The sequence below is a fragment of the Microcaecilia unicolor genome, chromosome 5, assembly GCF_901765095.1.
Source record: "Microcaecilia unicolor chromosome 5, aMicUni1.1, whole genome shotgun sequence".
In the NCBI taxonomy this organism is placed as follows: Eukaryota; Metazoa; Chordata; class Amphibia; order Gymnophiona; family Siphonopidae; genus Microcaecilia; species Microcaecilia unicolor.
Window position 1 is genome coordinate 323825399 of NC_044035.1, and position 27775 is coordinate 323853173.

The 27775-nt window shown below is 43.8% G+C and overlaps 1 protein-coding gene across 1 annotated transcript in view; it reads left to right on the top strand.

Annotated features, from left to right (window-relative positions):
- The window catches only part of KCTD15 (potassium channel tetramerization domain containing 15), a 134283-nt gene that overhangs the window by 62264 nt on the left and 44244 nt on the right, over positions 1–27775 (top strand). The window contains exon 3 of the mRNA XM_030204438.1: positions 7697–7841. Within this exon, the coding sequence (XP_030060298.1) occupies positions 7697–7841 (145 nt within the window). The remainder of the gene's footprint in view (positions 1–7696; positions 7842–27775) is intronic.

A 27775-nucleotide genomic window follows, 5' to 3' on the forward strand; every position in this document is an offset into this window, starting at 1 on the left:
CCCCCCCTCCCCTAGGCAGTATAGAACCTACTCAGAAGCCCACCACCAGCATTACAGTGTACATATTTTATAAAATATATATGTTTTTACCTGGGTAGCTGGGCTTGAGTTTTTCCCAGATTTGTGTGCACATGGTGGCAGGTGCAGACTGTGCTCCATGCGCTGGCTCCTGTGCCTGTTGGGCCACAGGCCTTGGGAGAGTACTGTGAGGCCTGGGGGCTCAACTGAAGGCTGATTCACCAAGGGCTAACGTCTTCTCCAGCTACTGCTGGCACAGTGGAGGAGCTGTGGCACTGGCGGCAGATTTGTCCTGCAGCACTTGTGGGGGGGGGGGGGGGCAAGGCAAAGCAGGGCCCTGAGAGTGAGATGGGACCGAACAATGGTCGGACAGAGAGCAGCAAAGCACAGCACTGCGGCAGCAGCGGTGAAGTGGTAAAGCAGCTGACTTCTTGATCTGGAGCCGGACCTGCAATAAAAAAAAAATAAAAATTAGGCAGGTAGATGCAGAGGAGAGCTGCTGTTATGTGGAGGAGTGGCCTAGTGGTTAGGGTGGTGGACTTTGGTCCTGGGGAACTGAGGAACTGAGTTCGATTCCCACTTCAGGCACAGGCAGCTCCTTGTGACTCTGGGCAAGTCACTTAACCCTCCATTGCCCCATGTGAGCTGCATTGAGCCTGCCATGAGTGGGAAAGCGCGGGGTACAAATGTAACAAAAAATAAATGTTGCCAGCTGCCTAAATTCATCTGGCTGAGCTGTGGCAGAACTAAAGGCTGTTCTGTCCCACTGCAACCTAACCAGCGCCTATCAGGACAAACTGGGTGGGCCTGAGCTGAGATTGGCCCACCCAGGCCCACCTGTTGTTATGCCACTGTGGGACAGAGTATGATGCAATGAGCACCATTGCTAAGTGTACTTGAAAGGCTTGGATTTATTCTTTTTTTTTGGGGGGGGGGGGAGGGAGGTAAGATAAGTTTCTATGTGTAGGTTGAGTTATTTTGCTCCCTATATTAGGTGCAAAGCAGCTGAAAACACAAGGCCTCATGGTGTCAGTAGTGTATGACAGAAAGGCCTACTAGGAAGACCAATGTTCTTTTTGGGGGGTACAGGTGAGCATCAGTTGGCAGTTATTTTCCTGCATTGTTTTTGCTCCCTCCTCCTTCAAGTGATCTGTTATTAAACTGTTTCTTAGTCATGGTTCCAGGAATTAAACCACCAGGTGCATGGAAAGTTCGTACACAGTGGCTACCCATGAGTGTCTGTGTGTTATATGATGTTTCCAGCCACATCTTCTGGGTTCCCTGCCATCTTCCATTGCTGCCTCCACCCCTCGATTTTTCTGTCATGTAACATTTCCTGTTCACTTTCCATTCTGGACAATATGTTGTATAGCAATGTAAGGTTCAGCCGGGGAACTTGACAGAATTTGGACATGTTTGGGTGGGACTAGGGAGGGCCTAGAATTAGGTCATCTTTCAGTGATAATGGAACGGGAAGAAGAAACATCCAAGGCAGAAAAGGACATTTTTATCTAGATCTGTTCTGTTTCAGCCACGTCCAAAGTACAAAAAGGTGCCCTGATTGAGCAGCTGACCACTAGAGGGATGAAGACATGACCCCTCCATCTCTGTGGTTACTGACCCCCTCGCACCTCCTTTAAGATGTGAAAGTGACAGTGGATGATGCCAGGCTCTATGACAGATTCATGTATTATGGCTATTCCTAATGGAGCAGCAAGCAAGTGTAAGGAAGCCTAGTGGTCGGTGCATTGGCCTTTGAACATCGGGACCCGGATGTAACTCCCACTTTAACTCTCTTATTTCTGTACAAATATGTGAGCCTCCTGAAACATAGAAATACCTTCTGTGCCTGAATTTATAAGACACCTACAAATATGATGATCGTTGTAGTGGTGAACCATTAGATACAGTAGGGTTTTATCTGTTCCTGGAAGGATTTAAGATGAGATTTGTACCCAGGTCCTGTTGTTTAAAGTCCACTGCACTGGCTACTAGGCTTCCTCTCTGCTCAGCAGGGGATGTAGGTGTGTCCACTTTTGTACAAATGATGGCAGACAGATGTTTTTGTGCCTGTTTTTTGGCGTTCATATTTTGGATGTTTCATTTTTGGAAATTGCTTTTCATTTTGGATGTTTTCAGTGCACGGATTTTCAAATAGGAAATCATTTTTTCAGTTCAAAAATAGCTGGGAGATGGACGTAGGTTGTTTTTTGTTTGGTTTTTTTTTGTTTGTTTTTTGTTTGTTTTTTAATGTTATGAGCATGATATCCCATTCTGACTTGGATGTTCTTTTAAAAATTCCCATCCACATGCAATAACTTTTTTACTAGCTTCTTTTGATTCTGTATCTTTCCTCTTTTCTTTTTGGCTTTGATTTCTAGTCAAATGTACTTTAATATTTTGTCTGAAAAGTAAAAATAAAGTAAAACATAAAAAATGAATATGTGCCACAATAGCATAGTGTCTGCCCTCTTTTCTGAGATGTGTGTAAAATGCAATATTTATCCCTTCTTCATAATTCTGAGATCAGAAAACTTCAGGAACCAAGAGTTGACTCCCTGACAGTGCTTTAGTGCTTTGCTTTATGCCCCCAGGCCATCTCCCTGATTGGACTCGGTCGCTGGGGGTCAGAAAGCAGCCAGTAGTGTGGCGTCTGGAAGAAGTATTCTGATTCAGAGGCAAATTAAACTCTTCTTTTTAACTAGTGCTATGAACTAGCTCTACAGCTGAAACACAGCTGTCCTACAGATGTATCAGACAGATTAGTAGAACTGCAGCCTGATGCTTTTGGCCCTCAATGTGCGCATGAACACTTTTTCTTTAAAAAAAAAAAAAAAAAAAGTTATGTATTTATTTTAAATCATAACTTCTCTTATAGCCATGTTTCCATTATGAACAGTAATCCTAGTTGTTCTGTTTCTATCCAGTCTCAAATTATTGCTGTCTTGTTGACCACCGATCTTGCATTTATGCATCCGATGGTTATTGGATCGTAGGTGTCATATTTGATGTTGATTTATATTTAACGTTTTGTAGTTGTCTGTGTGGTTTATCTTTTTGGAGGTTGCCATTTTTGTTGTTGTTCTGACTTGTTATTTTGTTATTGGATATTATTTTGATTTCTGGTTTGTTTTGATGGTTATAATTAGGTTGTTCCAGTTGATAAGAGCATTGTCTTGTCTGGCTGAGATACATACAGGGATTTTGTTCCATTCATTGGTCTTTAGCCCTATTTTCCATGTTGTTATTTAGTAGAGAATCCATGTCTTTATGTTGGCCATTTGAGGTTGATCTTGGTTTTGTGTGTTTATCTCTCAGGTAAGTTCTCTGGTGAGATTTTTTATATGTTTGTATGAGAGAGAGAGTTGGTAGTTGTTGGATATTTTGTCATGGTATTGCTTCCTGTAGTCCCAAGGTCCATGCGATTCCTATCTCTTTTGTCCTGTAGGTCCTATAAGTTCTTTCGGTCCCGTTGGTCAAGACATTGAGCTTGTCTGTCCTTTCTACCTCCTGCAGGTGCCGTTTATCTTCCATTGGTTCCGAAGTGGTCTGGCTCAATCTCCTGCAGGTCTGGTGGTCGCCTTCCCTGTGGTTCCCTCGGTTTTGGCTGGCTCCTTCACTTATCGCCGGTTTTCGGGAGGAAGTTCCACCAATTCCTGTTCTTCTTCTATTTCTGGACATCTCGGTGGTTGGGGCATGGCTCTCTTTTCCTCCCTTCTCGATGTTCTCCTTTCCTCCATTCTCAATATGCTTCTATTTCTGGGCATCTCAGTGGGTGGGATGCGGATCTCCTTTCCTCCCTACCCAGTGTCAGAGGTTTTTGGGGTCCTCTGTGGGACAGTTTCCTCCTGTGCCAGGCGCTCCTGGCCTTTCACAGCGCTGGGCTCCCAAGGAGACTGGGGGGGGGGGGGGTGGTAAGTGGGTAAGGCGATCTTGCGTCTTGGGCGCTGAGCGTTTCCATTCGTTTCACCTCCTGTGGGTGCCTCTTACCTCCCTTGAGTGCCGAGTGGTCTGCACGTCTGATTCGTGCAGGTTTGGTGATTTTTGTCCTCTCAGCCCCCTCGGCCCAGATTCGTCTTGCCACGTGGTGCCCACAAGGTCACTCCCCCAAAGTCCTGTGGTGCAGCCGCTGGTCACCTCGTTGTTTGGCGATGATCCCAGCTGTCTTATGGGCACTCTGACGAGCGCTTCAGTGGGCACCAGGTGTTAGTTGCCTTGGTGTCTGGAATCACCCTTAGTAGTAGCTCTGTTCCCTGGTCTCCAGTGTCTGAGGTTCGCTTGCAGTGTGCCATCTCTTCTTCGCCTTTCAATCTGGTCTGGCCGGTGCCTGCCAGCCACCTCCTGGTTCAGGATTGGGGTCTGGGTCAATCTGCGTTGACCCGATTCTGCTGGAATTCTGGTTGGGAATGTGGAGCCAGCTGCTCCCATGTCCTCCTAGTCAGCAGCCACCTAAAGATAGGACTGACTTTTATATAGTGTGATACAGTGCTTAACTTAGGCAGTTAAGTGCTGACTCTGCCCCCGGACTGCCCACAAAGTAGCCGGCTTTCATTTTAGCAGTCCATGGTGATATTCAGTGGCACTAATAATAATAACAGAAGACAAGGAAGTGGGAGATGGAAGAAGACCCAGCACAAAATGGGACTTATGGTGAAACAATGCTTTATTCAACAGTTGCAGTCAATTAGAAATTCAATAGATCATGAATCTTTATGAACTCTTTCGCATGCATATATCACTGCGTACTATGATTACTTTAACATTATTTACGCTGGTATCACTAAAACCAACCTGAAACATTTACAAACCATTCAGAACACTGCAGTTTGTGTCATTTGTTGGACTGCTAGATATGATAGGGTTACTCCTCTTCTGCAACATCTTCACTGGATCCCCATTGAATTTAGAGATATATAGTGTGATGCACTGGGCAGAGCTGGATGCCACCATTTTCGAGATGGCACCAATTGAAGAGGAAGGTAGGGGGTGGGGAAGGGCCGCTAGACCACCATGTGGGTGGGGGATTGACCTGCGGCCCACTGAGCTGGGGGGGTTAGGGGGGCTGGAGACCCACCGGATCTCCAGCCCCCCTGAACCTGTGTTGGGGGGGGTCGGGGAGACCAGAGGTCCACTGGACCTCCAGCCCCCTGTCGCTGGGGGAGGGTCGGGTCGGGGTTCCTGCAGAAGGTGGGGGTGGGGAAGGGCCGCTAGACCACCATGTGGGTGGGGGATTGACCTGCGGCCCACTGAGCCACCAGGGACATCTGAGGGATGCTGGGGGGGTTAGGGGGGCTGGAGACCCTCTGGATCTCCAGCCCCCCTGAACATGTGTTTGGGGGGGGGACCAGAAGTCCACTGGACCCCCAGCCCCCCTGTCACTGAGGGAGAGTTGAGTTGGGGTTCCTGCAGGGGGCTGCTACATTGGTGGGAATGGGGGCCTGCTGGCATGCAAATGCATGCTGGACGGGGTTTACCATTCCTCCCCAATGGTCTGCAAACCCTAATGCCAGCTCTGATGTGGTGTACGGTTTGCCACGGCCAGCGAACCAGTCTTTGGCGCGCTGGTCGCTGATCATTGGGGATGATTAGGTTTAGCATGCGTTTGTATGCTACTTGTACTAAGAGTCCTGTTTTGCATGCATTTGCATGCTAGTTGTGTTCAGAGCCCACGAGCGCATTGTTTCACTTACTCACGGGCTCTGATCATGGGGCTGTAGCAAATTCAGGTGCTAGTATGGCGCTAACAGCATCTAGCGCCCGCGTTTGCTTCTGATCATCGGCCCATCAGGGAGGTTTGTAAGTTAGCGATGGGCAGTTGTTAATTTGTCATTGGTAAACAAAAATGGACAGGTCTTTGTGTGTCAAATACAGGTTTGCAAACAATGGTCTTCCACTCCCTGCAGGCCCCCTCTGCCTACTTCAATCCCTGGTGGTCCAGCGGGAGATAATTGGGGCAGGAGCGATGCCCATTCACTCCTGTCGTGGCCATGGCTGCATCAAATATGGTAGCTACAACCTTTCATTCTAGTTTCTCATATTTCAAGACTAGACTGAAAGGTTGCAGCCACTATTTTTGATGTGGCCACAACCATGAACAAGAGCAAATGGCATTGCTCCTGCCCCAGCAATTTCCCGCTGCACCAACAGGGATTGAAGTAGATCTGGGGTAGGGGGCTGCAGGGAATAGGGGATGTCCATGAGGAGGGGGTCAGAAGGGCAGTCGTGGGGAGGCTAGTCAAGAAGGGGATTTGGATCACAGGGATGAACGACAGAGGGCCCATGGGAATGGGGCTGGAATATTTTGTTTTTTTGTCATCTCCACAAATGATACAAGAAACGACACAAAACGAACATTTTTTGGCATCTCATCACTCATGCTCGCCACTGAGCCCCAGGTCCCAAGCCAAGTTGATTGGAGAGACTACATGTGACTCTGAGCAGATGTATATATTGACATGTGAAAGTGCTGTATTGGCATTATAAAATACAGATTACACATATTTGCATGAAGCATTACCCACAATACCTGTGAGAAGGGGAGGTGTTGGATATTATGGGGGTAGGGCGTATGGCTGAAGGTTCATCTAGGGCTTCATATACCCTTTGACCAACACGAACTGAATCAACCTGCTGGGGTTGACCTTGGTGAAGTAGCAATGCTGTTCAGTACAGTGTTCACGTAGGATTGTTTCATCTGAATGTTAATAGCTCACAGCCTCTTGAAAAACAGCAGTGGCAAATATGGGTACAGGAGTTACATATCATTGCTTGCATTTAGCTCACCCGTTTTCATTAGTACCTCGGGACTTTTGACATTCCAGGTACAGGAAGGGATTCCCTGTCTCCAGGCAGCTTATAGTCTATGGACTAGATTTACTATATGTTAACATGGGTTAATGCATATTAACTCAAGTTGTGTGCTTAGCAAATAGGCCCCATCAACGATAGAGAGACTGTGTTAACTATTCTGTATTAAATTGCATTAATACTTATTAATGTGGATTATTGCACATTAGCCATATTTAAAAAAAATAGTATTCAAATGCTTTCCATATAGCTAAGCTGTTGGGCAGCACAGGTGAATCACTGCCACTACCAGCAGGCCGTAAACTCGGGGAGAGACACTATTTAAGGTACAACATGGAGTGGGGTTCAGAGAGAGGGGGACATGCGAGAAAATGGGGGGAGGGGTTTAGAAAGAGAGGCAAATGACAGACTGTGGTAGAGAGAGGAAGCCAGGCCCACCTAACTTGTTGGCACAGAGCCCCTGAAGCGTTAATGGCAGCCCTGACCCTAAATAGGACTGAACCTCCGTGCTTGCTTGCAGTAGGGTAGTGGATCAGTATCTGAGGGTTCTGTCTTACCCAGGTCAACCCAATTTTTCTAAAGTTGTGTGTGTGTGTGTGTTTGTTTGATTTTTATTTATATATGTAGGCACGCATTCAAACACATACATGTGCAGAATTCATCCGAGAATATCTTTGTTTGCATTCTTACTGTGGATCATTAGAAAGTTTACAAAATAAATATATGTATTTTCTTGTATACAAATAGCTAAGTAGTTTTCAGAAAACCCTTTTTGTCTGAATTGTGTTTAAGGCCTTCCTGCTGTACTAAAAGTTCATTCTGTTCTCTCTCTTTTTTTTTTTTTTTTTGCTTCTTTCTGTTCTGCTTCTAGAATAAGCCGTCTATTTAATGGCACTGAGCCTATTGTCCTAGACAGCTTAAAGCAACACTATTTCATTGATCGGGATGGAGAAATTTTCAGATACATTTTAAGCTTCTTAAGAACGTCTAAACTGCTGCTCCCAGACGATTTTAAGGTAAGAGAAACTAAAAGTCCACAATCAATTTTACTTTCACACTCCTGGTGTTGCTTCAGAGGTTTGGTTTTGAGGGCTTAACCTAAAATTGCTTTAAAAAAAAGTTCTTCGTGCTTTTAGATTCCTTTTCTGGGTACTTACCAGTCTTTATTTAACTGTATGCATCTGGCTGGGGATGCTGTGGTTCACTAAATGTACTACTGGTTGTCATGGATACCATTAAAAAAAAAGTTAAATGATGAAGCCCAAGGCTAAATCAGTTTTTCCAACTAATTTTATTTTCTCACACTTTTTGGCTTTGTCATGCTGCAGCAACAATTTTGGAGAGGAGTCTGGCACTTTACTTGCTTCTGTGCTGAGAATTGAGAAACATTTTGCATTTTACAGGTTTGAGGCATTAACATTGCAGAAATCTGTTCCTCATGACTGACTGAAGGTCTACTTCAGCTATGCCTGAGAGAGAATGGAGGGGAAGAGGAACCCCCTGAAAACGTCTTGGTGATTTCTACTTTCTGGCATACATAAGATATTTTTTTTCCCAGGGAAAACCCTAACCTTGCATTAAATTGCAAACAGCTCAGTATATGGTGAAAGGGATGGAATTGCATGAGGTACTCTGGGGAACCGTTGCTTTGCTGAACAGCCAGGTGTAAATAAAATGGATCATTGCACATTTTTTTGAATGAGTTTTGGCACAGCAGGAATTGAAGTAATGTTCTAAAGGTAGATCGTACTGATATACCTGGCTTGATCAACAAACATATGTCTACTGTGTCACTGACCTGGAAGCACATTCAGTAAATAGCGCCTGCGCTTTTCATCAGTCCTTCTAATACCATCAACATTTCTCCCTTGCTCCCTAATTAAGGGGGCCTTTTACAAAGCCGCGCTAGCATTTTTAGCCCGTGTTAAAAATCAGCTGGCTGTAAACGCTGAGACGCCCATGGGCATCTCGGCATTTACCGCAAGCTAAAAATGCTAGTGCAGCTTTGTAAAAGACCACCTTAAGCATCTGTTGTATTTTATTGTTTATGCTTAGCTCACACCTTTTTCATTGGTAGCACAAATCAAGTTGCATTTCAGATATAGTAGGTGTTTCCCAGATCCCCAAGAGCTTAAAATCTAAGATTTTGTACCTGAGGCAACAGACTGAAGTGACTTGCCAAGGTCACAAGGAGCATCAGCTTGATTTGAATCCTGGCATCCCTGGTTCTTAGGCTAGTGCGATATGGAGAAAAAAGTGAGGAAATAGAATGAGGATACCAAATATGTTTATTCACATAAAAAATGACGACATTTTCAAAAAAATGACCCGACACGGCCGTGTTTCGGCCCAAAAGGCCTGCCTCAGGGGTCTTTAAAACCTGAAGCAGGCCTTTTGGGCCGAAACACGGCCATGTCGGGTCATTTTTTTGAAAATTTCGTCATTTTTTATGTGAATAAACATATTTGGTATCCTCATTCTATTTCCTCACTTTTTTCTCCATATCTCACGGTTCCGTGAGGGTTTTTACCTCCTGTTTGTTTTATCTTAGGCTAGTGCTCCATCTCTCTATCCAGAATGGAGCAGAACATATAGATCTTGGATCTTAAGTCAGAAAAAAGCATCTATTTTAAAACTGTTTTATAAAGGCAAAATAGTCATCTGTGATCCTCTATAAATCAGACTCCCAATTATGTGTAACATTGAGGGGCATAATCGAACGCAAATGCCCATCTCCGTGGGCGGGACAAACTGTATTTTTGAAAAAAAGATAGCCGGCCATCTTTTTTTCGATAATACGGGTTGTGCGAGGCAAATGCCTAGGATTTGTTCGTTTTTGAGCTGGGCGCTATCGGTTTTCAGCGATAATGGAAACCGAAGGCACCCAGCTCAAAAATGAACAAATCCAAGGCATTGGGTCGTGGGAGGGGCCAGGATTCGTAGTGCACTGGTCCCCCTCACATGCCAGGACACCAACTGGGCACCTTAGGGGGGACTTTTACAAATTAAAAAAGAACATTAAAAGAGCTCCCAGGTGCATAGCACCCTTCCCTTGTGTGCTGAGCTCCCCAAAACCCACTGCCCACAAGTCTACACCATTACCATAGCCCTAAGGGGTAAAGGGGGGCACCTACATATGGTACAGTGGGTTTGGGTTTTTTTTGGAGCACTCAACATTAAGCACCACAAGTGTAACAGGTAGGGGGGGATGGGCCTGGGTCCACCTGCCTGACGTCCACTGCACCCACTAACAACTGCTCCAGGGACCTGCATACTGCTGTCAGGGAGCTGGGTATGACATTTGAGGCTGGCATACAGGCTGGAAAATAAAAGTTTTTAAAGTTCTTTTTTTTTGGTGGGAGGGGGTTAGTGACCACTGGGGGAGTCAGGGGAGGTCATCTCCGATTCATTCCGGTGGTCATCTGGTCATTTAGAGCACTTTTTTGGGACTTGTTCGTGAAAAAAAAGGGTCCAAAAAAAGTGACCTAAATGCTCGCTAAACACAGCTATTTTTTTTTGATTGTCGGCACAAGCCGGCCATTTCTGTTCGGCCGATAACCACACCCCAGTCCCGCCTTCACCACACCTCCGACACGCCCCCATCGACTTTGGCCGTTTCCGCGACGGAGAGCAGTTAAAGGCGGCCAAAATCGGCTTTCGATTATACCGATTTGGCCGCCCACGGGAGAAAGACGGCCATCTCCCGATTTGGGTCGAAATATGGCCGTCTTTCTCTTTCGATTATAAGGCGGATAGTAACATAGTAGATGACGGCAGAAAAAGACCTGCACGGTCCACCTAGTCTGCCCAACAAGATAAACTCACATGTGCCATTTTTTGTGTATACCTTACCTTGATTTGTACCTGTCTTTTTCAGGGCACAGACCGTATAAGTCTGACCAGCATTATCCCCGCCTCCCAACCACCAGCCCCCCACCCACCTCCGGCTCTGGCACAGACCGTATAAGTCTGCCCAGCACTATCCCCACCTCCCAACCACCAGCCCTGCCTCCCACCACCGGCTAAGCTTCTGGGGATCCCTTCCTTCTGAGCAGGATTCCTTTATGTTTATTCCGCGCATGTTTGAATTCCGTTACCGTTTTCCTCTCCACCACCTCCCACGGAAGGGCATTCCAAGCATCCACCACTCTCTCCGTGAAAAAATACTTCCTGACATTTTTCTTAAGTCTGCCCCCCTTCAATCTCATTTCATGTCCTCTAGTTCTACCGCTTTCCCCTCTCTGGAAAAGGTTTGTTTGCAGATTATTACCTTTCAAATATTTGAACGTCTGTATCATATCACCCCTGTTTCTCCTTTCCTCCAGGGTATACATGTTCAGGTCAACAAGTCTCTCCTCATACGTCTTGTAACGCAAATCCCATACCATTCTCGTAGCTTTTCTTTGCACCGCTTCCATTTTTTTAACATCCTTCACAAGATACGGCCTCCAAAACTGAACACAATACTCCAGGTGGGGCCTCACCAACGTCTTATACAGGGGTATTAAAACCTCTCTTCTTCTGCTGGTCACACCTCTCTCTATACAGCCTAGCAATCTTCTAGCTACGGCTACCGCCTTATCACACTGTTTCGTCGCCTTCAGGTCCTCAGATACTATCACCCCAAGATCCCTCTCCCCGTCCATACCTATCAGACTCTCACCGCCTAACACATACATCTCCCGTGGATTTCTACTCCCTAAGTGCATCACTTTGCATTTCTTCGCATTGAATTTTAATTGCCAAACATAGATGTGTAGATGTCTACATACGAATCTACACGTGTTCCAGAAAGTTTAATTATTTATATTCTGCTTTAAACCGAAGAGAATTGCGTACTAAACGTACACAATAAACATTACAACATAACAAAACATACAAAATCAAAATTAGAAACCTAAAAACCAAGTTCTTAACAGCATCTCCTGCTCCCTTCTCTTACATACTTTCCCAGTTCTGGCAACCCGTTTCACATTATTTCAGCATCCCCACCCACTTCAATACTTGCAAACAATAATAGATACGGTTCTTTATCCAGTCATTGGTGGATAATCTTTCACAAATAAATAGCTCTTCAAAAAATTCTTAAAAGCTACAGTATCTAACATCAGCTGAATCTGGATATAAATGTGTGTGTACTGTGTGGGGGCAATTCTACAATTGGATACCTCGGTTTAGGTTACCTGAGGATGTGCGGTGGGAGTCTATTTTATAACGGAACCTGGACACACAGGTACTGTTAGAGAGCTAGCAACCCAGTATCAGTGGGCCCGATATTCACACCACAGGAGGGATCCCGGCTAACTCCCATGGTCAGAGGTCAGCCTGGCTGTTCAACGCTGAGCCGTTTCCGGTGACCGTCACTGAATATCCAGGTGTGTTTTGGCCAGTTTAAATTTAACTGGCCAAGCCACTATTCAGCACTGACCAGTTAAGTTTTAAACCAGCCAAAGATATTCCTGCTATTTCGGCGGGCTAATTTGCCGCCAAACTTAGCCGGCGATGCGCTGAATATTAGTGGATAGCCATATTATGCGATATAACCGGTTACCCGCTAAGCGCTAACTGGTGATATTCAGTGGATATCCCGCTGAATATTGCTGGATATCTGGTTAGTGCCATTTAACTGACCAGGAGTCGTTTATGGCTGGTTAAACGGTTTTAAGTATTGGGGGGGGGGGGGGGAGAGTGAAGCTAATTTTAACGTGCCCCCAGTTACAACAGCCATAGACTTGGCAGAGGCGCATCAATGCATCAGGGACACATGTAACTTACAGTATTCTTTAAGTTACACGAGGAAGTGGGAGCCCTGCTTGTGTCCCGCCTGTGCTTCATCAGCCTATATAAGTAAGCGAGTATTTACAGAAAAATGCTCAGGCACCTTGCTGGCAGTTTTGCATGTAAGTGCATGCACAGGTGTTCCAGTACCAGTACTCTAGACCTGTGTACACTCAAGAGGTGCATCTAGATTTATAGGAGCAATTCTTTAACAGGGCACACGGTGAAAGCCTATTGTAAAACAGCATTTGGGTACCCAAGTTCTATTATTTATTTGGATTTAGCTCACACCTTTTCCAGTAGTAGCTCAAGGTGAGTTTACATTCAGGTACACTAGGAGGGGCATAATTGAACGAAAACGTCTATCTCCATGGGCGTTTATCTCCGAGAACGGGTCCATGTTTTATTCGACAATTTGTGAGCTGGGCGTTTTTGTTTTTCAGTGATAATGGAAAATGAAAGCGCCCAGCTCAAAAACGAATAAATCCAAGGCATTTGTTCGTGGGAGGGGCCAGGAGTCGTAGTGCACTGGTCCCCCTCACATGCCAGGACACCAACTGGGCACCCTAGGGGGCACTTTTACAAAAACAAAAAAAAAAGGTAAAAGAGCTCCCAGGTGCATAGCACCCTTCCCTTGTGTGTTGAGCCCCCCCAAACCCCCTCAAAACCCACTGCCCACAAGTCTACACCATTACTATAGCCCTAAGGGGTGAAGGGGGCACCTACATGTGGGTACAGTGGGTTTGGGGGGGTTGGACGACTAAGCATTAAGCAGCACAATTGTAAAAGGTAGGGGGGGATGGGCCTGGGTCCACCTGCCTGAAGTCCACTGCATCCCCTAACAACTGCTCCAGGGACCTGCATACTGCTGCCAGGGAGGTGGGTATGACATTTGAGGGTGAAAATAAAAAGTTGTGAAACATCATTTTTTGTGGTGGGAGGGGGTTAGTGACCACTGGGGGAGTCAGGGGAGGTCATCCCCGATTCCCTCTGGTGGTATTCTGGTCATTTAGGGCACTTTTTGGGGCCTTATTTGTGAAAAAACAGGGTCCAGGAAAAGTGCCCTAAATTCTAGCTACAAACGCATACTTTTTTTCCATTATCGGCGAAAGGCGCCCATCTCTGTTCGGGTGATAACCATGCCCCAGTCCAGCCTTCACCACGCCTCCGACACGCCCCCGTCAACTTTGTACGCTTCCGCGATGGAGTGCAGTTGAAAACGTCCAAGTTCGGCTTTCGATTATACCGCGTTATTCGTTTTTTGGAGAAAAACGCCTGTCTCCCAATTTAGGTCGCAATATAGGCGTTTTTGTCTTTCGATTATAAGCTGGTAGGTATTTCACTGTTCCTGGAGGGTTCACAATCTAATTGAAGAAAAGTTTTTCTTTTTCTGTTTTTTTTTTTTTGTTTTGTTTTTTTTTTTTACTTTTAGTTTGCCCTGTTAAAGAATAAATATTCAGCGCATCGCCAGCTAAGTTTGGCGGCAAAGCCAAACTCAAAACTTTTAGTTGTAACTTTATTGCAACAGTAAACAAGTGACAAATTAAAAGCCACAAAAGCTGTCACGTATAATAGAAACAATAAAAGCTAAATCCCCTTCTCTCCTCAAAGATAGCCCTAAGTGGTCTCCCCTTCCGATGTCTGGGTGCAGCACAGTCCCCCATATGTCTCTGAATAGCAGATAATTCACCTCAAAGGTGACCAAAAACAGTTCAGCCTGTATTGCTAGCTCTCCCGGTCTGATAACAGTCTCAAATCTTGTGAAATGTAATGTAATGCCCATTTCTAATGGCCATCAATTCAAAGAGAGTCCATTCTGCAACAACACTTTCATCTCTGGCACTGACAACAGCCAGTTTGTGTTGTGGGAGCTTCACCCCAACAGGTTTGGGATGAAGCAGGCAATATTCCGCCCTCAGTGGGTATCGAGCCCCCAATATCTGCTGCACCAAACCAACAACAGCCCCCGAAGAGCACTTTTTCCAAACTCATTCAGTCCATCGGCAGCAGTTTTGAGAATTAAAGGTAGCGGCCCAGATGCATTAAAGTAGTCGGTAATTCCCGTTCCCTACCGATTCCATAGCGAATCGGTAGGGAACGGGAATTCACTAAGGAAAGGGAATGCAAATGAGCTACTCGTTGTAGCTCCGTTGCATTCACCATTACCTCGGTAGCCAGTCGGAGAATCAGGACGTCCCATTCAGTTATGCTCCTCTTCCAGGTCTCTTCAGCCAATCAAGCGCGTCTAGCTTGCTGGTGTCAGCTAAACGCACTCTGATTGGCTGAAGAGACCTGGAAGAGGAGCATAATCGAAAGGGACGTACCAATCGACTCGCACGTCCCCAATTCCCTTCTCCTCGCACAGCTACAGAAGGTGAGCAGTGCCAGGGAGACAAAACTAAAAAAAAAAAATGGCGAAAAGACAAATAAAAGACGTCCCTCAAAAGCGCAGGCAGAGTACGTCCATAAAGGACGCCCCTCACGTGCGCTCGCTGCTTTTTTTTTTCTTTTTTACCTTTTTTTGGGGCCCTTTTCCTTTCTGATTCCCTCACAGGAGCCCCAACAAGAGGTGCAGACTTGCGTTAGGGTTTCCACGGTAAGGGAATCGGAAAAAGGTAGTGCATCTCATTATAATGAGCTGCAACGGTAGTGCAGCTCATTATAATAGCCTTTGGATAATTTGCATTCCGTTTCCATTGCCTGCTACCGTGACAGGGAAAATGCCCTTAGTGCATGCCCCCGGTAAACTACTTGCGTTTTAAACTGGCTGGAACCAGTTTAAAACGCAAGTTGTAGCCTCGTTAGGTTTAGTGCATCTGGCCCTGAGTGAGTTTTGCATAGAGCATTTAATACAAAGTCATTAAATTACCATGAGCTTAGTGAGTATTAGCACAGGCATAAGCTACTCACTAAATTAATCTTGCCTTGATGAACGAAATTAATTACATAACTCAAAACTGAATAAAATGGACTGAGTGAATTTTTTGAAAAAGTGCTATTCAGTTTTGTACCCGGGGCAATGGAAAGTTCAATGATTTGGCCAAGATCACAAGTAGCAGTAGTGGGATTTGAACTGGGCATCTGGATGTCAAGCCCGGTGCCCTAACAGTAGCGTGACTCGGTATCGGCACACTTTACACTTACGCACCCATAGTGGAAGAGCAGTCTAATGGATAGTGCAGCAGCCCCAGAGGAACTGGGTTCGATTCCCACTGCAGTGAAGCGCTGCGTACGACTGGTAGCGTTATAGAAATGATTTATAGTAGTAGTAATAGCTTCTTGTGGCTCTGGACAAGTCACTTAACCCTCCATTGCCCCAGGTACAAAATAAGTACCTGTATATAATATGAAAACCACTTTGATTGTAATCACAGAAAGGCAGTATATCAAATCCCATTCATTTTCCCTTTCCACAGTTACATCATCCATAGACCTGGTGTAAATGCTGCAGGAGGCACCTAACTTACTATATTCTGTAAGTTACGTGAGTAAGTGGGGAGATCTGCCTATGTCTCGCCCATTCTCTGCCCATGTGCATTTAGGTACTATGCTATTTGAGTGCTATTCTGTAATGGCGAGCCTAAGTGGCATGGTGCTACTGTTCCGTAAATTTATTCATGCAAGGTGCATGTAAATGCGGGATCCCAGTTCTAAAACTTATCTTCACAACACCATTAGCAACATCTGCCCCCCCCCCCCCCCCCCCCCCCCCCCGAGCACATCTTCTATACAAGTTTGCTCCACACCTTTGTTTGGGTTGTAAGTCTCCCCAGTGCTTTTCAGAAGCATGAAAGTTGCTTATGTTTTGCTGTGCATAGAAATGCTCCGTATATATATCCCATCCTCTTGCTATATAGAGATCCTCCGTGTTTTTCCCATGCCTTTCTGAATTTTATCGGTTTTCATCCCTACCACCTCCACCGGAAGGTCATTCAAGCATCCACTATCCTTTTTGTGAAAAAAATTACTTCCTGATGTTGATTTAAATCTGCCCCTCCTCCCCCTTTAAGCTTTATTTCATATCCTTTGGTTTTACATTTTTCCCATCTTTTGAAAAGGTTTATTTGTTTAATAACCTTTCAAATATTTAAGTATCTGTATCATATCTCCCTGTCTTTCCTGTCCTCTCAGGTATATTTATTCAGATCTTTGAGTCTCTTGTCATACAGCTTCTGATGCAGATCTCCTACCATTTTGGTCACTTTCCTCTGAACTCAAGTCTTTTTATGTCCTTAGTTTGACTTTTTGCAGATGACACGAAGATAGCCATTAGAGTGGAAACCCTGGAGGGAGTAGAAACCATGAGAAGGGATCTCCAAACGTTGGAAGAATGATCAAGGGTCTGGCATTTAAAATTTAGTGCAAAGAAGTGCATAGTGATGCACTTGTGGTGGAGAAATCCAAAAGATGTACCAGATAGAAGGGGAGAGATTGGTAAGCTCAGCTCAGGAGAGGGACCTTAGGGTGATGGTGTCCGAGGATCTGAAGGTGACGAAACAAGGCGATGGTCGTGGCCAGAAGGATGCTAGGCTGCATAGAGAAAGGGTATAACCAGCAGAAGAAAGTAGGTGTTATTGCCCCTGTACAAGTTGTTGGTGAGGCCCCACTTGGACTATTGTGTTCAGTTTTGGAGGCCGTCTCTCGCTAAGGATGTAAAAAGACTTGAAGTGGTTCAAAGAAAAGCGACGAAATGGTATGGGGTTTGGGTAGCAAGACTTACAAGGTGGGGCTGCCTAGAGACAAAGCCAGGCCCGGGACAAGCAGTCTTAAGGACCCCTTCCCACACCCCCACAAATCATCAGTGAAAAGTAAATATTTTGCTAATGTTTATAGTTTAATTCCTGCATCGTGTTTAATTGAGAATGGGGTTTAAATAGATTCCATACTATTTTCTCCAAACAGAATTGCAGTTGCGCTTGCACTGTGTGAAAACTAAAATCAGAAATTCTCCATGCTGCCCGCCTGCCCCTCCCGTCTCTCTTCCACTCCCCTCCCCTTCCACAAATTATATTACCTTCAATTCAGAGATTGCCCCTCGCCCATGTTATATTAGTTGATTGCAGTTGCATTTAAATTCAGACTGAGAATAATCATCTGCTACAGTTACTTACTAGCCTGCCTCAACAAAAATGTTAACGGCACACATCTCTCATTACAGCTCTGGGGGGGCAAACTCCTGGTATTGGCAATTGCCTCTGCTCAGCCCCCACTGCACTGAAACTTCCTGGCTGCTTGCCACTGTTTCTTTCTTCTGTCCTGCGCTGGTGTTTGCTGGCCTGGACCCGGGCGTGTTAACGCGTTAACTCCAGGCTCTACCACTGCAGATCCTTCCTGCTCTATCCCCTCCACAGTGGAAACAGGAAGTATGTGATGTCAGGAGGAGGCGTGACAAGGCAGGAAGAAGGACCTGTAGCGGCAGAGAAGCACTAAACCCGGGCCCTGGCACACATTGCAGCCTAAGCCACCTTCTGAAGCTCGCCCCTGCCTGCCTGGCACCCGAAGTCTTGCTGACGTGGCGGCAGCGCCAGGCTCCCCTTGGAGGCTGGACCCAGGAAGTCTTGTACCCCCTGGCCCCTCTTGGCGGCCCTGGTATGAGGAGAAACTTGATGTTCTGAACATATATACCTTGGAGGAAAGGAGAAACAGGGGTGATACAGACGTTCAAATATTTGAAAGGTATTAATCCACAAACACACCTTTTCCAGAGATAAGAAGATGATAGAACTAGAGGACATGAATTGAGGTTGGGGCAGGGGGCTGTCGGGAAGTATTTTTTCACCAAGAGAGTAGTAGATACCTGGAATGCCCTCCCATGGGAGGTGGTAGTGGATATGAAATCAGTAACGGAATTCAAAAATGCATGGGATAAACACAAAGGAATCCTGGAGTGGAGGAGTAGCCTAGTGGTTAGGGCAGTGGACTTTGATCCAGGGGAACTGAGTTCGATTCGCACTGCAGCTCCTTGTGATTCTGGGCAAGTCACTTAACCCTCCATTGCCCCTGGTACAAATAAGTACCTGTATATACTATGTAAACCGCTTTGAATGTAGTTGCAAAAACCACAGAAAGGCGGTATATCAAGTCCCATTTCCCTTTCCCTTTAGAAGGCATGGATCCAAAGAAGCTTAGCAGAGATTGGGTGGCAACACTGATAATTGGGAAGCAAAGCCAGTGCTGGGCAGACTTCTATGGTCTGTGCCCTGATCATGGCTGAATAGATTTGAATTGGGTTGGAGTGGAGCTTTTTAGGGGCTTCAGTGACAGCTTCAGAGGTTTTAGAACAAGGATGGTGCTGGGTACATTTTCTACGGTCTGTGCCCTGATCATGGCTGAATAGATTTGAATTGGGTTGGAGTGGAGCTTTTCAGGGGCTTCAGCGACAGCTTCAGAGGTTTTAGAACAAGGACGGTGCTGGGTAGATTTTCTACAGTCTATGCCCTGAAAATGGCAGGGACAAACCAAGATCGGGTGTGCATATGGAGTATTGCATCATACTTTAAGCAATGGGTTTGTCTTGTTGGCCAGACTGGATGAATCATACAGGTCTTTATCTGCCGTCATCTACTTTGTTACAATGTATGTGTTACTATGACACAGTCTCTAATTTTCAATAAACTTTTAATCAAAAAAGTCTTCTAATTTTCAATAAACTTTTAATCAAAGAACATCTTCCAGTTTCTGGTAGCCTTGGTCTCTCTCCCACTTTTCGTGTTTTGTTTTTTTACAGTCTCTAAAACTGCACACCATACTCCATTGTTGGTGATGCATCACATGGTTTCTTGCTATGTGATAAAGAGTTTTTTTTAGTTTTAAGCAATGTTTTCTTTGTGCTTTCCTAGTAAGTGCTTGAGATTTTCTAAATTAAAGATATATTTTTGACTGCTAGGACATCCTCGGGCTGGGTGATGGTGAATGTCTGAAAGGTGCTCATCTATAATGCACAATATGCTGTTATTTTCAGCTTGGATGCCATCCCCTGGAATCTATATAGGTTTCTCGAATTTGGGTGCATATCCCAGATCCACGTGCAAATTTATTTCTTGACTGTGTTTACTATAAATAGAAAAATGTTTTCCCCACAACTATAAATCAGCAGACTTCTACTGTTTTCAGTTTTGCATCCACATCATAGATTTTTTTTTTCCCTTGATTTCAATGTTAGGTGATGTGACTTTTTTTCTCTCTCTCTAAATTTGAGTATTTTTATATATTGTCCTTTATAGAAGTTTTTAAACTACAGGGTAGGTAAACGCGTTGGCCAGCAGCCTAGGAGGAATAGTTCTGCACCTGAAGGATGTGAAAAAATTCACTGCAGTACCACAGAAAAGGGGGCTGACTGACCGCATCTACCTACAAGAATGCAAAGCGCTCTGACGTTAGCAGCATGGTTAAGTTGCATGTAGCCAGCTCATAAGGAAGATAAATAGACTGGCTGTGTGTTTTTCTAATTGTCAAACATTATTTAAGGTATAAAAGCCAGACATGTTTTCCAGGGAGAGCTGCATTAAGTGTTTTTTGTCTGTCAAACAAATTCTTATAAAGTGTTTCTGAATATTTATTAGTTTTTCACTTCTACATTTAATGAAAGAGCTAAAAAGCCTCAAGGTTCAGCCAACTTACATTTTTACTTGTGCAGTACTTAACTGTGTTAACTCTGAAACTTTAGAATATTTTAGTACCTAGATTCGCACAAATATATTGTTCGCCAGCCAGCAAGTGTTTGCTTCCATCTCTCAAGAACACCAAAGAAGGGATCCGAAACCACAAGTTCCTTGATTTGATCAGATTTTCTTTATTAATAAATTAGCCACAATTTCGGCAGCAGCTGCAACTTGTATGACTGCAAAGCAGTTTTCTTGAAAGGATCTATCCACCTTGAGTACTGCTTGGTTCTGGATACTGTAGCTTTTTTAATGAAACTGAAGGGGTGAACGTGATTCAGAAAAGGCGATGCAGGACCTGTAACACAAAGTCTAAAAGAATGGTCTAATATACTCAAAGGGCCCAATTCAGTCAAGGGTTCTAAAACTTAGGCACCAAAAATTTGGGTGCAAAACACCAATCTATTAACGGCAATATCATGCATAGTTGCCATTGAGAATACTAGCGTATGTTCACATTTTGGCGCTTAACTCTAGGCGCAAGCAGTTACGCCATGTCAAGGGCTGGTGTTAATGTTTGCACCCAAATACTGACAGTTACGCATGTAACTGACAGTATTCTGTAACTTAGCGCCTAATTGCTTGGCCTGTCCCTGACCCGCCCATGTCCCTCCCATGTCTCCCTTGGAATGGTGCGCCATAGAAATCCGACACTAACCAGCCAATATTCATTATGAGTTAACCAACTGGGAACAGCCGCCAACCAGTTAACTCATATCTCAGTGGATAACTAGTTATTTTCAGCGGCATTTAACCGGTTATCGCTGCTGAGAATGCCCAGTTAGCACCAAAAATAAAGCTGGCAATGTCTGAGGCATTCCTGGTTAAGTTCTGATATTTGGAACTTAACCAGCCTGGCTTAGCAGCCAAATAAGGCCACACAAAAGCAGGCCCTGGGGGACACTGCAGCTTAAGGGATGAGAGGATGCCATGGAGGAGGCTGTGATGACCTTATAGGAGCGATCCGAAAGGAAGGAAGCGAACCAAGTCAAATCAGTTCAGTTATATCAAGGGAAGAGAGATGAGAGAGCAACAGAGTGATTAACCAGGTCGAAGGCAGCAGAGCGATCAAGTGAGATGGCTAAGACAATATTATGTTTGTCAAAATGAGAGTAAATTTCACTTTAAATAGCCGCTAGGACCGTTTCTGTACTAAACTGGGTTCTAAAGGCGGAATGTTTTGGATGAAAAGCAAGAGATTTTTCAACAAAAGAGAATGTTTTGAGGAAAGGCTTTGTTTTTTTTTCAAGGACTTTTGATAAGAAACACAGATTGGATACCTATCTGTAGTTGGCTGGGACTTGGGATCTAGAGAGCATTCCTTTAAAATCAGGTGCACTAGAGCAGATTTCCAGAGGGTTGGGTCCTGACCAGTAGAAAGGTATTATTAATTAGTGACAGGATCTTGGGTAAAAGGCCTAAATCAGAGATCCTTATCCAAAGAGGATTGGAAGCAGACAAGATGTGGTCTTCATAGTTTTCAGTGTTTTTGTAAGGGAGTATAGAGTCTGTAATTGAAACGACCAAGAGGATAGTCCTAGGACTGGACTGAGGCCTTCAATAGTAGGAGTGGAGTGGCATGAAAAAGTGGTAGGCAACTGAAGATGTGTATTAAGAGAAATTGAGGGAGGGAAGAGATCAGGAGAGGTGGTGACTGACAAAGAATTTAAGAGATCTGAAACTTTTACAGAGAAATATAGAGAGAGTCACTGCAGAAGGACCTAAAGAACTTGTGGCAGCATAAGTGAATGTTGTCAGGTTGCAAAAAATTGAGTTAAGCTCTCTAGTGAGATTGGGAGCCTTTTTTATTTGGTTAGTAAATAGCAACCCTTTGGCTTTCCATAGGTGATAGTTATAGTCCCTAAGCTTCAGTTTATAGCATGCTAAATTCAACTGCAACTTTGTTTTCCTCCAATTTCATTCAGCTTTGTGTAATTACTGCTTTAGCAAGTGAAGGCCATTATGGCACCATAGTTTCTTTTCCGGTGAGGAAAAGAAGAAATAGCTGGTTTCAAAGGCACAAGCCACTGCTGGGACCTGTTTTGTGTCCAAGATGACTGGGGCTCTTCAGAGCTCTGGTGGTGGCAGGTGCAATTTGCCGCATCACCATCTAGTCGCGGAATAAAACCGCAAGGGAGAAGGAGTCAGGAAAGGGCATGGTCTTTGCCTAGGCTATGTGATTTTCTGATCATGTACGGTAGGCACCTGGAGCTCCGGTAGGCCACATTTGAAGTTGGAGCCTAGATATTGTTGCATACCCGGCAAGCTGCCACTAAAAGCCACCGGCATCGGAGGGGAACACTCCAAACTGTATTAGAGGGCAGGGGCAGCCTGAAGAGCATCTTTGAGACCAGGTAAAAGAGGTCCCTTGGCCTCAGTTTTAATTATTTTAACATTTATGGACACTTTTAGGTGTCATGGGGTTGGGGTTCACAGAGTTAATTTGTAAAAATTATTTTTGTTTGTAGGAGATCAGTGGGGGGCCTTCTTTAAGTGGGCCATGGGGGTCTAATGGTGCAAAACGTCATTCTGAGTTTCATACTTTAGAAAAAGCTAAAGTTTCATAGATTGAGTGAAGATTGGCTGGCGGGGGTCATTTGACACAAGCTGAGTCCTCATTGTGGAGGAGTGGCCTAGTGGTTAGTGTGGTGGACTTTGGTCCTAGGAAACTGAGGAACTGAGTTCAATTCCCACTTCAGGCACAGGCAGCTCCTTGTGACTCAGGCCAAGTCACTTAACCCTCCATTGCCCCAGGTACAAATAAGCACCTGTATACAATAAGTAAGCCGCATTGAGCCTGCCATGAGTGGGAAAGCGTGAGGTACAAATGTAATAAAAATAAAATTGGCATAGCTATGGCTTAAGAGTAGTGAGGCAGAGGAGCAGAAGTTCTGAATGAGCAGATGTGAAGGTGGGTCTCTGGTAAAAGAGAAAGTGTGCAGTAAAAAGGTGTTTGGAAGTGTGAGCACTGTTTGAAAGCAGCACATTTAACACTGGCTGAGTGACAGTTTGAGGAAAAACTGTTTCCTAGATCTTAAAATTAAAAATTGGCCAATCTGAGAAGCTACTACTGATACTTTGGCTCTGGTTGGTTGTCGCAGAATTAAAGTGAAGAACTCTCCGTGTGAGAGAAACTGAACTTCTTTATTATTGGAGCTGTCGGCTGTTTCAGTGACAGAGACTCGTTTTCAAAGCACGTAGACTTACAATGTTCCATAGCTTACTATGCAACTTTGTAAGTCTAAGTGAAAATATGCTTTGTAAGCAGTAGAAGAGCATAGGCCTTAGTTGTAAGAGGTTGAATGAATGAGAAATCATGTGTTTTCTGCTTGCTTTACAAATGGAAAGCTGTGCTATAGGGCGGTGTACTGGTTTGTGATAACATAAGAATAGCCATACTGGGTCAGACTAGTGGTCCAACCAGCCCAATATCCTGCTTCCAACAGTGGCCAATCTATGTCACAAGTACCTGGCAGAAACCCAATTAGTCGCAACATTCCATGCTACCAATCCTGGGATGAGCAGTGGCTTCCCTCATGTCCATCTCCATAACAGACTATGGACTTTTCCTCCAGGAATTCGTGCAAACTTTTTTTTATTATTATTATTTCTTTATTCATATATTTCAATATATCATCACAATACGTGAGTATGCAATCGGCATTTATACAAGAGGCAAAAAAGAAATAAAAGGAAATATCATTAAGAGCCTTTCTGTCAGCCACCTCACCGCCTGGAGACAGAAACATCGTTGAGCCCCGAACAGCGGTTGGCCCCGCCTATGCCGGCAGACACGCCGAGCAGGGATCGAGAAACCCCTAGTACCCAAGTGGTGGAAGGGAGACTCGGAGCGGGACCCGACTTGGACGAAGCTCTGCCGAGAGTACCAACACATGAAGTGTTGGAAATGCAGGCGGGAAGATTCTTGACTGGAGACCAACTACCAAAAGAAGCAGGACAACTGGAGCACCCTATTCTTATGGATACAAAAAGTAAGTTTTCAATTGGTGAGAAACCAGAAAACATAACTTTGGATGTCATTTGGGAGGCATTAAAGAATCTGGAAACTCTATTTGTACAAAAGCTTTCCCCACTGTCTGATCAATCACAGACATTGCTGAATAAAATACCAGCTCTAGAAGGACGAATACAAATAGTGGACAAATCTGTAGAAAATAATTTGAAAGAAATACAAAGGTCACAACAAGTGCAAACTAATTTAATTAAAGAAAATCAATATCTACAGAATAAAATAGAAATGTTGGAGAATGCCCAGAGAGCTAATACACTTAGACTTATAAACTTTCCCAAGCAGCCTATGATAGCTCCATTAATAACCTTTAAAAGATATTTAAGTGAAGTTTTGAAGATCCCGGAAAAGGCATATCCGCCTATATCAAAAATTTATTTTCTATCACCTTATAAGAGAAAGGAGAACCAACAATTGGTAGAACAAGGAAATGAAATTCCTTTTGACACCTTGGATTTAAACCTGACTCAGACCTTGGAAGATGACAATCTGGGACTAACACCAATGACTTTAATTGTTTCACTTGTATTACAACCGGACAGAGACTGGCTACTCAAACAATTTTTCCTTCATAGAGAACAGCTTTTTTTGAATTATAAAATTAAAATGTTTCCGGATATCTCAAAGGCGACCCAAAAACGACGTAAAGAGTTTCTTAAATTACGCCCAAAAGTTCAACAATTGGGCGCTCTTTGTTGGTTAAACTTCCCATGCAAATGTGTAGTTAAGTTGAACTCGGTTAAATATATATTCTTTGACCCTGTTCAATTTGATTCTTTTTTGGGTGCAAAAATTGCCATGTTACCTTCTGTACAGTTAAGACAAATAATTACATCAACCCTGTGATTAAATAGTACTCCTGGAACGCCCTCTCACTCTTCAGTTCCTCATAGAAAGAATTTGTAATTTATTCTTTATAAATTCCTGAATATTGTGGTTTGCCTCCTATATTGTGGACTATAGATGAATGATTTAAGATGATCTAAAATCCCATCTTATATTGTAAACCTATTTTCTTAAATAATATGTTATCTTTTGATTTATCATTTCAATGTAAGATGAGAATTATGGAATTACTTCTTTTTTGTTAATTCTCTTTTTCTTTGTTAAAGCATCTTTGCCAAGCAAGATTTATTCTTGTAATTAATGTAAATTATGAATAAAGAAATATATAAAAAAAAAAAAAAGAGCCTTTCTGTCCACAGGTTTAGGAAATTTGGAATCCAAGAATTTAGAATTTAAAAATAAAATATATAGCAATAATTACGAACTAATAGTTACAACCTCTAGTCCAAACCTTTTTTTAAACCCAGATATACTAACCTCTTACCACATCCTCCAACAGCAAGATCTAAATATTTCCTCCTATTTGTTTTAAAAAGTACTTCCATGTAATTTCATTGTGCCCTCTGGTCGTTGTACTCTTTTGGTTCACTTCTACCTGTTCTACACCACTCAGGATTTTATAGACCTCAATCATATCCCCCCTCAGCCATCTCTTTTCCAAGCTGAAGAGCCCTAACCTCTTTAGCCTTTCCTCATACGGGAGACGTTCCATCCCCATTATCATTTTGGTCGCTCTTCTTTGAACCTTTTCTAATTCCACTATATCTTTTTTGAGATATGGTGACCAGAATTGAACGCAATACTTAAGGAGAAATTGCACCATGGAGTGATACAGATGCATTATAATATATTTGGTCTTATTTTGTATCCCTTTCCTAATAATTCCTATCATCCTGTTTGCTTTTTTGGCCGCCACCGCACACTAGGCTGAAGATGTCATAATATTGTCTACAATGACACCTAGATCTTTTTCTTGAGTGCTAACACCTAAGGTGGGCCCTAGCATCAGTTAACTATGATTCGGATTATTCTTCCCAATGTGCATCACTTTGCATTTGTCCACATTAAATTTCATCTGCCATTTGGATGCCCAGTTTTCCAGTTTCCAAAGGTCTTCCTGCAATTTTCATAATCCGCATGTTGTTTTGTGTCATCTGCAAATGTAATCATCTCATTCGTCATTCCGTTTTTCAGATCATGTATAAATATATTAAATAGCACCAATCCCAGTACAGATCCCTGTGGCACAACACTATTCACCCTCATCCATTGAGAGAAATAGCCATTTAACCCTACCCTCTGTTTTCTGTCCAATAAATCGGAATTCAGTGTCCTGTGCTCCTTATTAAGGAAACAGTTCCAGTGTAGGAGCTTATTTTGTAGTAGGGAGCCTTGATTATTATTTATTTTTATTAATCCAAGAGCCCAAATAAATTCCTGAAGCTTGGAATCCTCACTTAGCGATGCTGCTGTTTAAGAAATTGGTAGGACGTTAGGGTTAGGTGGACCAGGACCAGAAGGTGCAGCAAAAGCATCACCAAGGCATCACTACAGTGCACCAGAAACCAAGGTCTAGGATTCAAACAAAGTTCACAGATAAGTGTGTTCAGCGTTATCACAAGCATCACTTGGAAAACAAACACCTAGAAGAGATTTTGATAGAGGTGAGGGAATACTTACCTGAGTGTGGGTGAAGATGAAGAGCTTAATATAAAACTTCTTTGCTGAGTAAGTTTCAAGTTTATTAGAGGCTTATATCCCACCCATCAAGGAATATATGAGCAGATTACAATATAAGGGGGGGGGGGGGGGGGAGGACAGAGAATAAAATGGAAACTTCAGCAGGGTAAAAGAAGGAGAGGATGAAATACAATATAAACAGGAAAGAAAAGAGGGAAGCACAAAAAAGGGGGGAGGGTATTGTGTCTTCCAGGGCACTGCCACTCCAAGGAGCGTGGAAGGTATTGGTTAGTTATAGGCATCTGCAAATAAGAAAGTCTTCAAGTCAGTCTTGAAAGATTGTAGGGAAGGTGAAGGTCGTAAGTTGATCGGTAATCTGTTCCAAAGATCGGGGGTTTGTACGGAGAATATGGATTGCCATGTGGTAATGTGCCTGATTTCATGAAAAGATGGAATTACAAGTTGATTCTGCTGAGAACCTGAGTGTATGTGAAAGACAGTAGGGAGTGAAAAGGCGAGACAAATAAACCAGTTCACCGGTCTTGCAGATCTTATAGACAAGTAACAGTAACTTGTAAGTTATGCGATAAAACATTGGGAGTCAGTGTGCTGCTTTTATGAGTGGGGTAATGTGATTAAATTTATGGCGGCCTGTGATTTAGTTTGATAGCTGTGTTTTGGACATACTGACAGGGCTGTAGCTGACAGCCCTAGATCACCGGAATACACTGTGCTAAACACAAAATAGACATACAACAGAGTTGGTAGTGTGTGCCAGTAAGGGCTTTGAACCTAAAGAAGAGAGAACCTGATGTTATTTACAGGGTGGACTGTAGCTTAGTGGCACGGGAAACTTACTGGCAGCTTCTGGGAACAGAAAAAGTGGCCTGGAAAATAGCAGCAGCAGCAATAAATAGTAGCACAATATCAAGCAAAAACAGACATGTAACAGAGT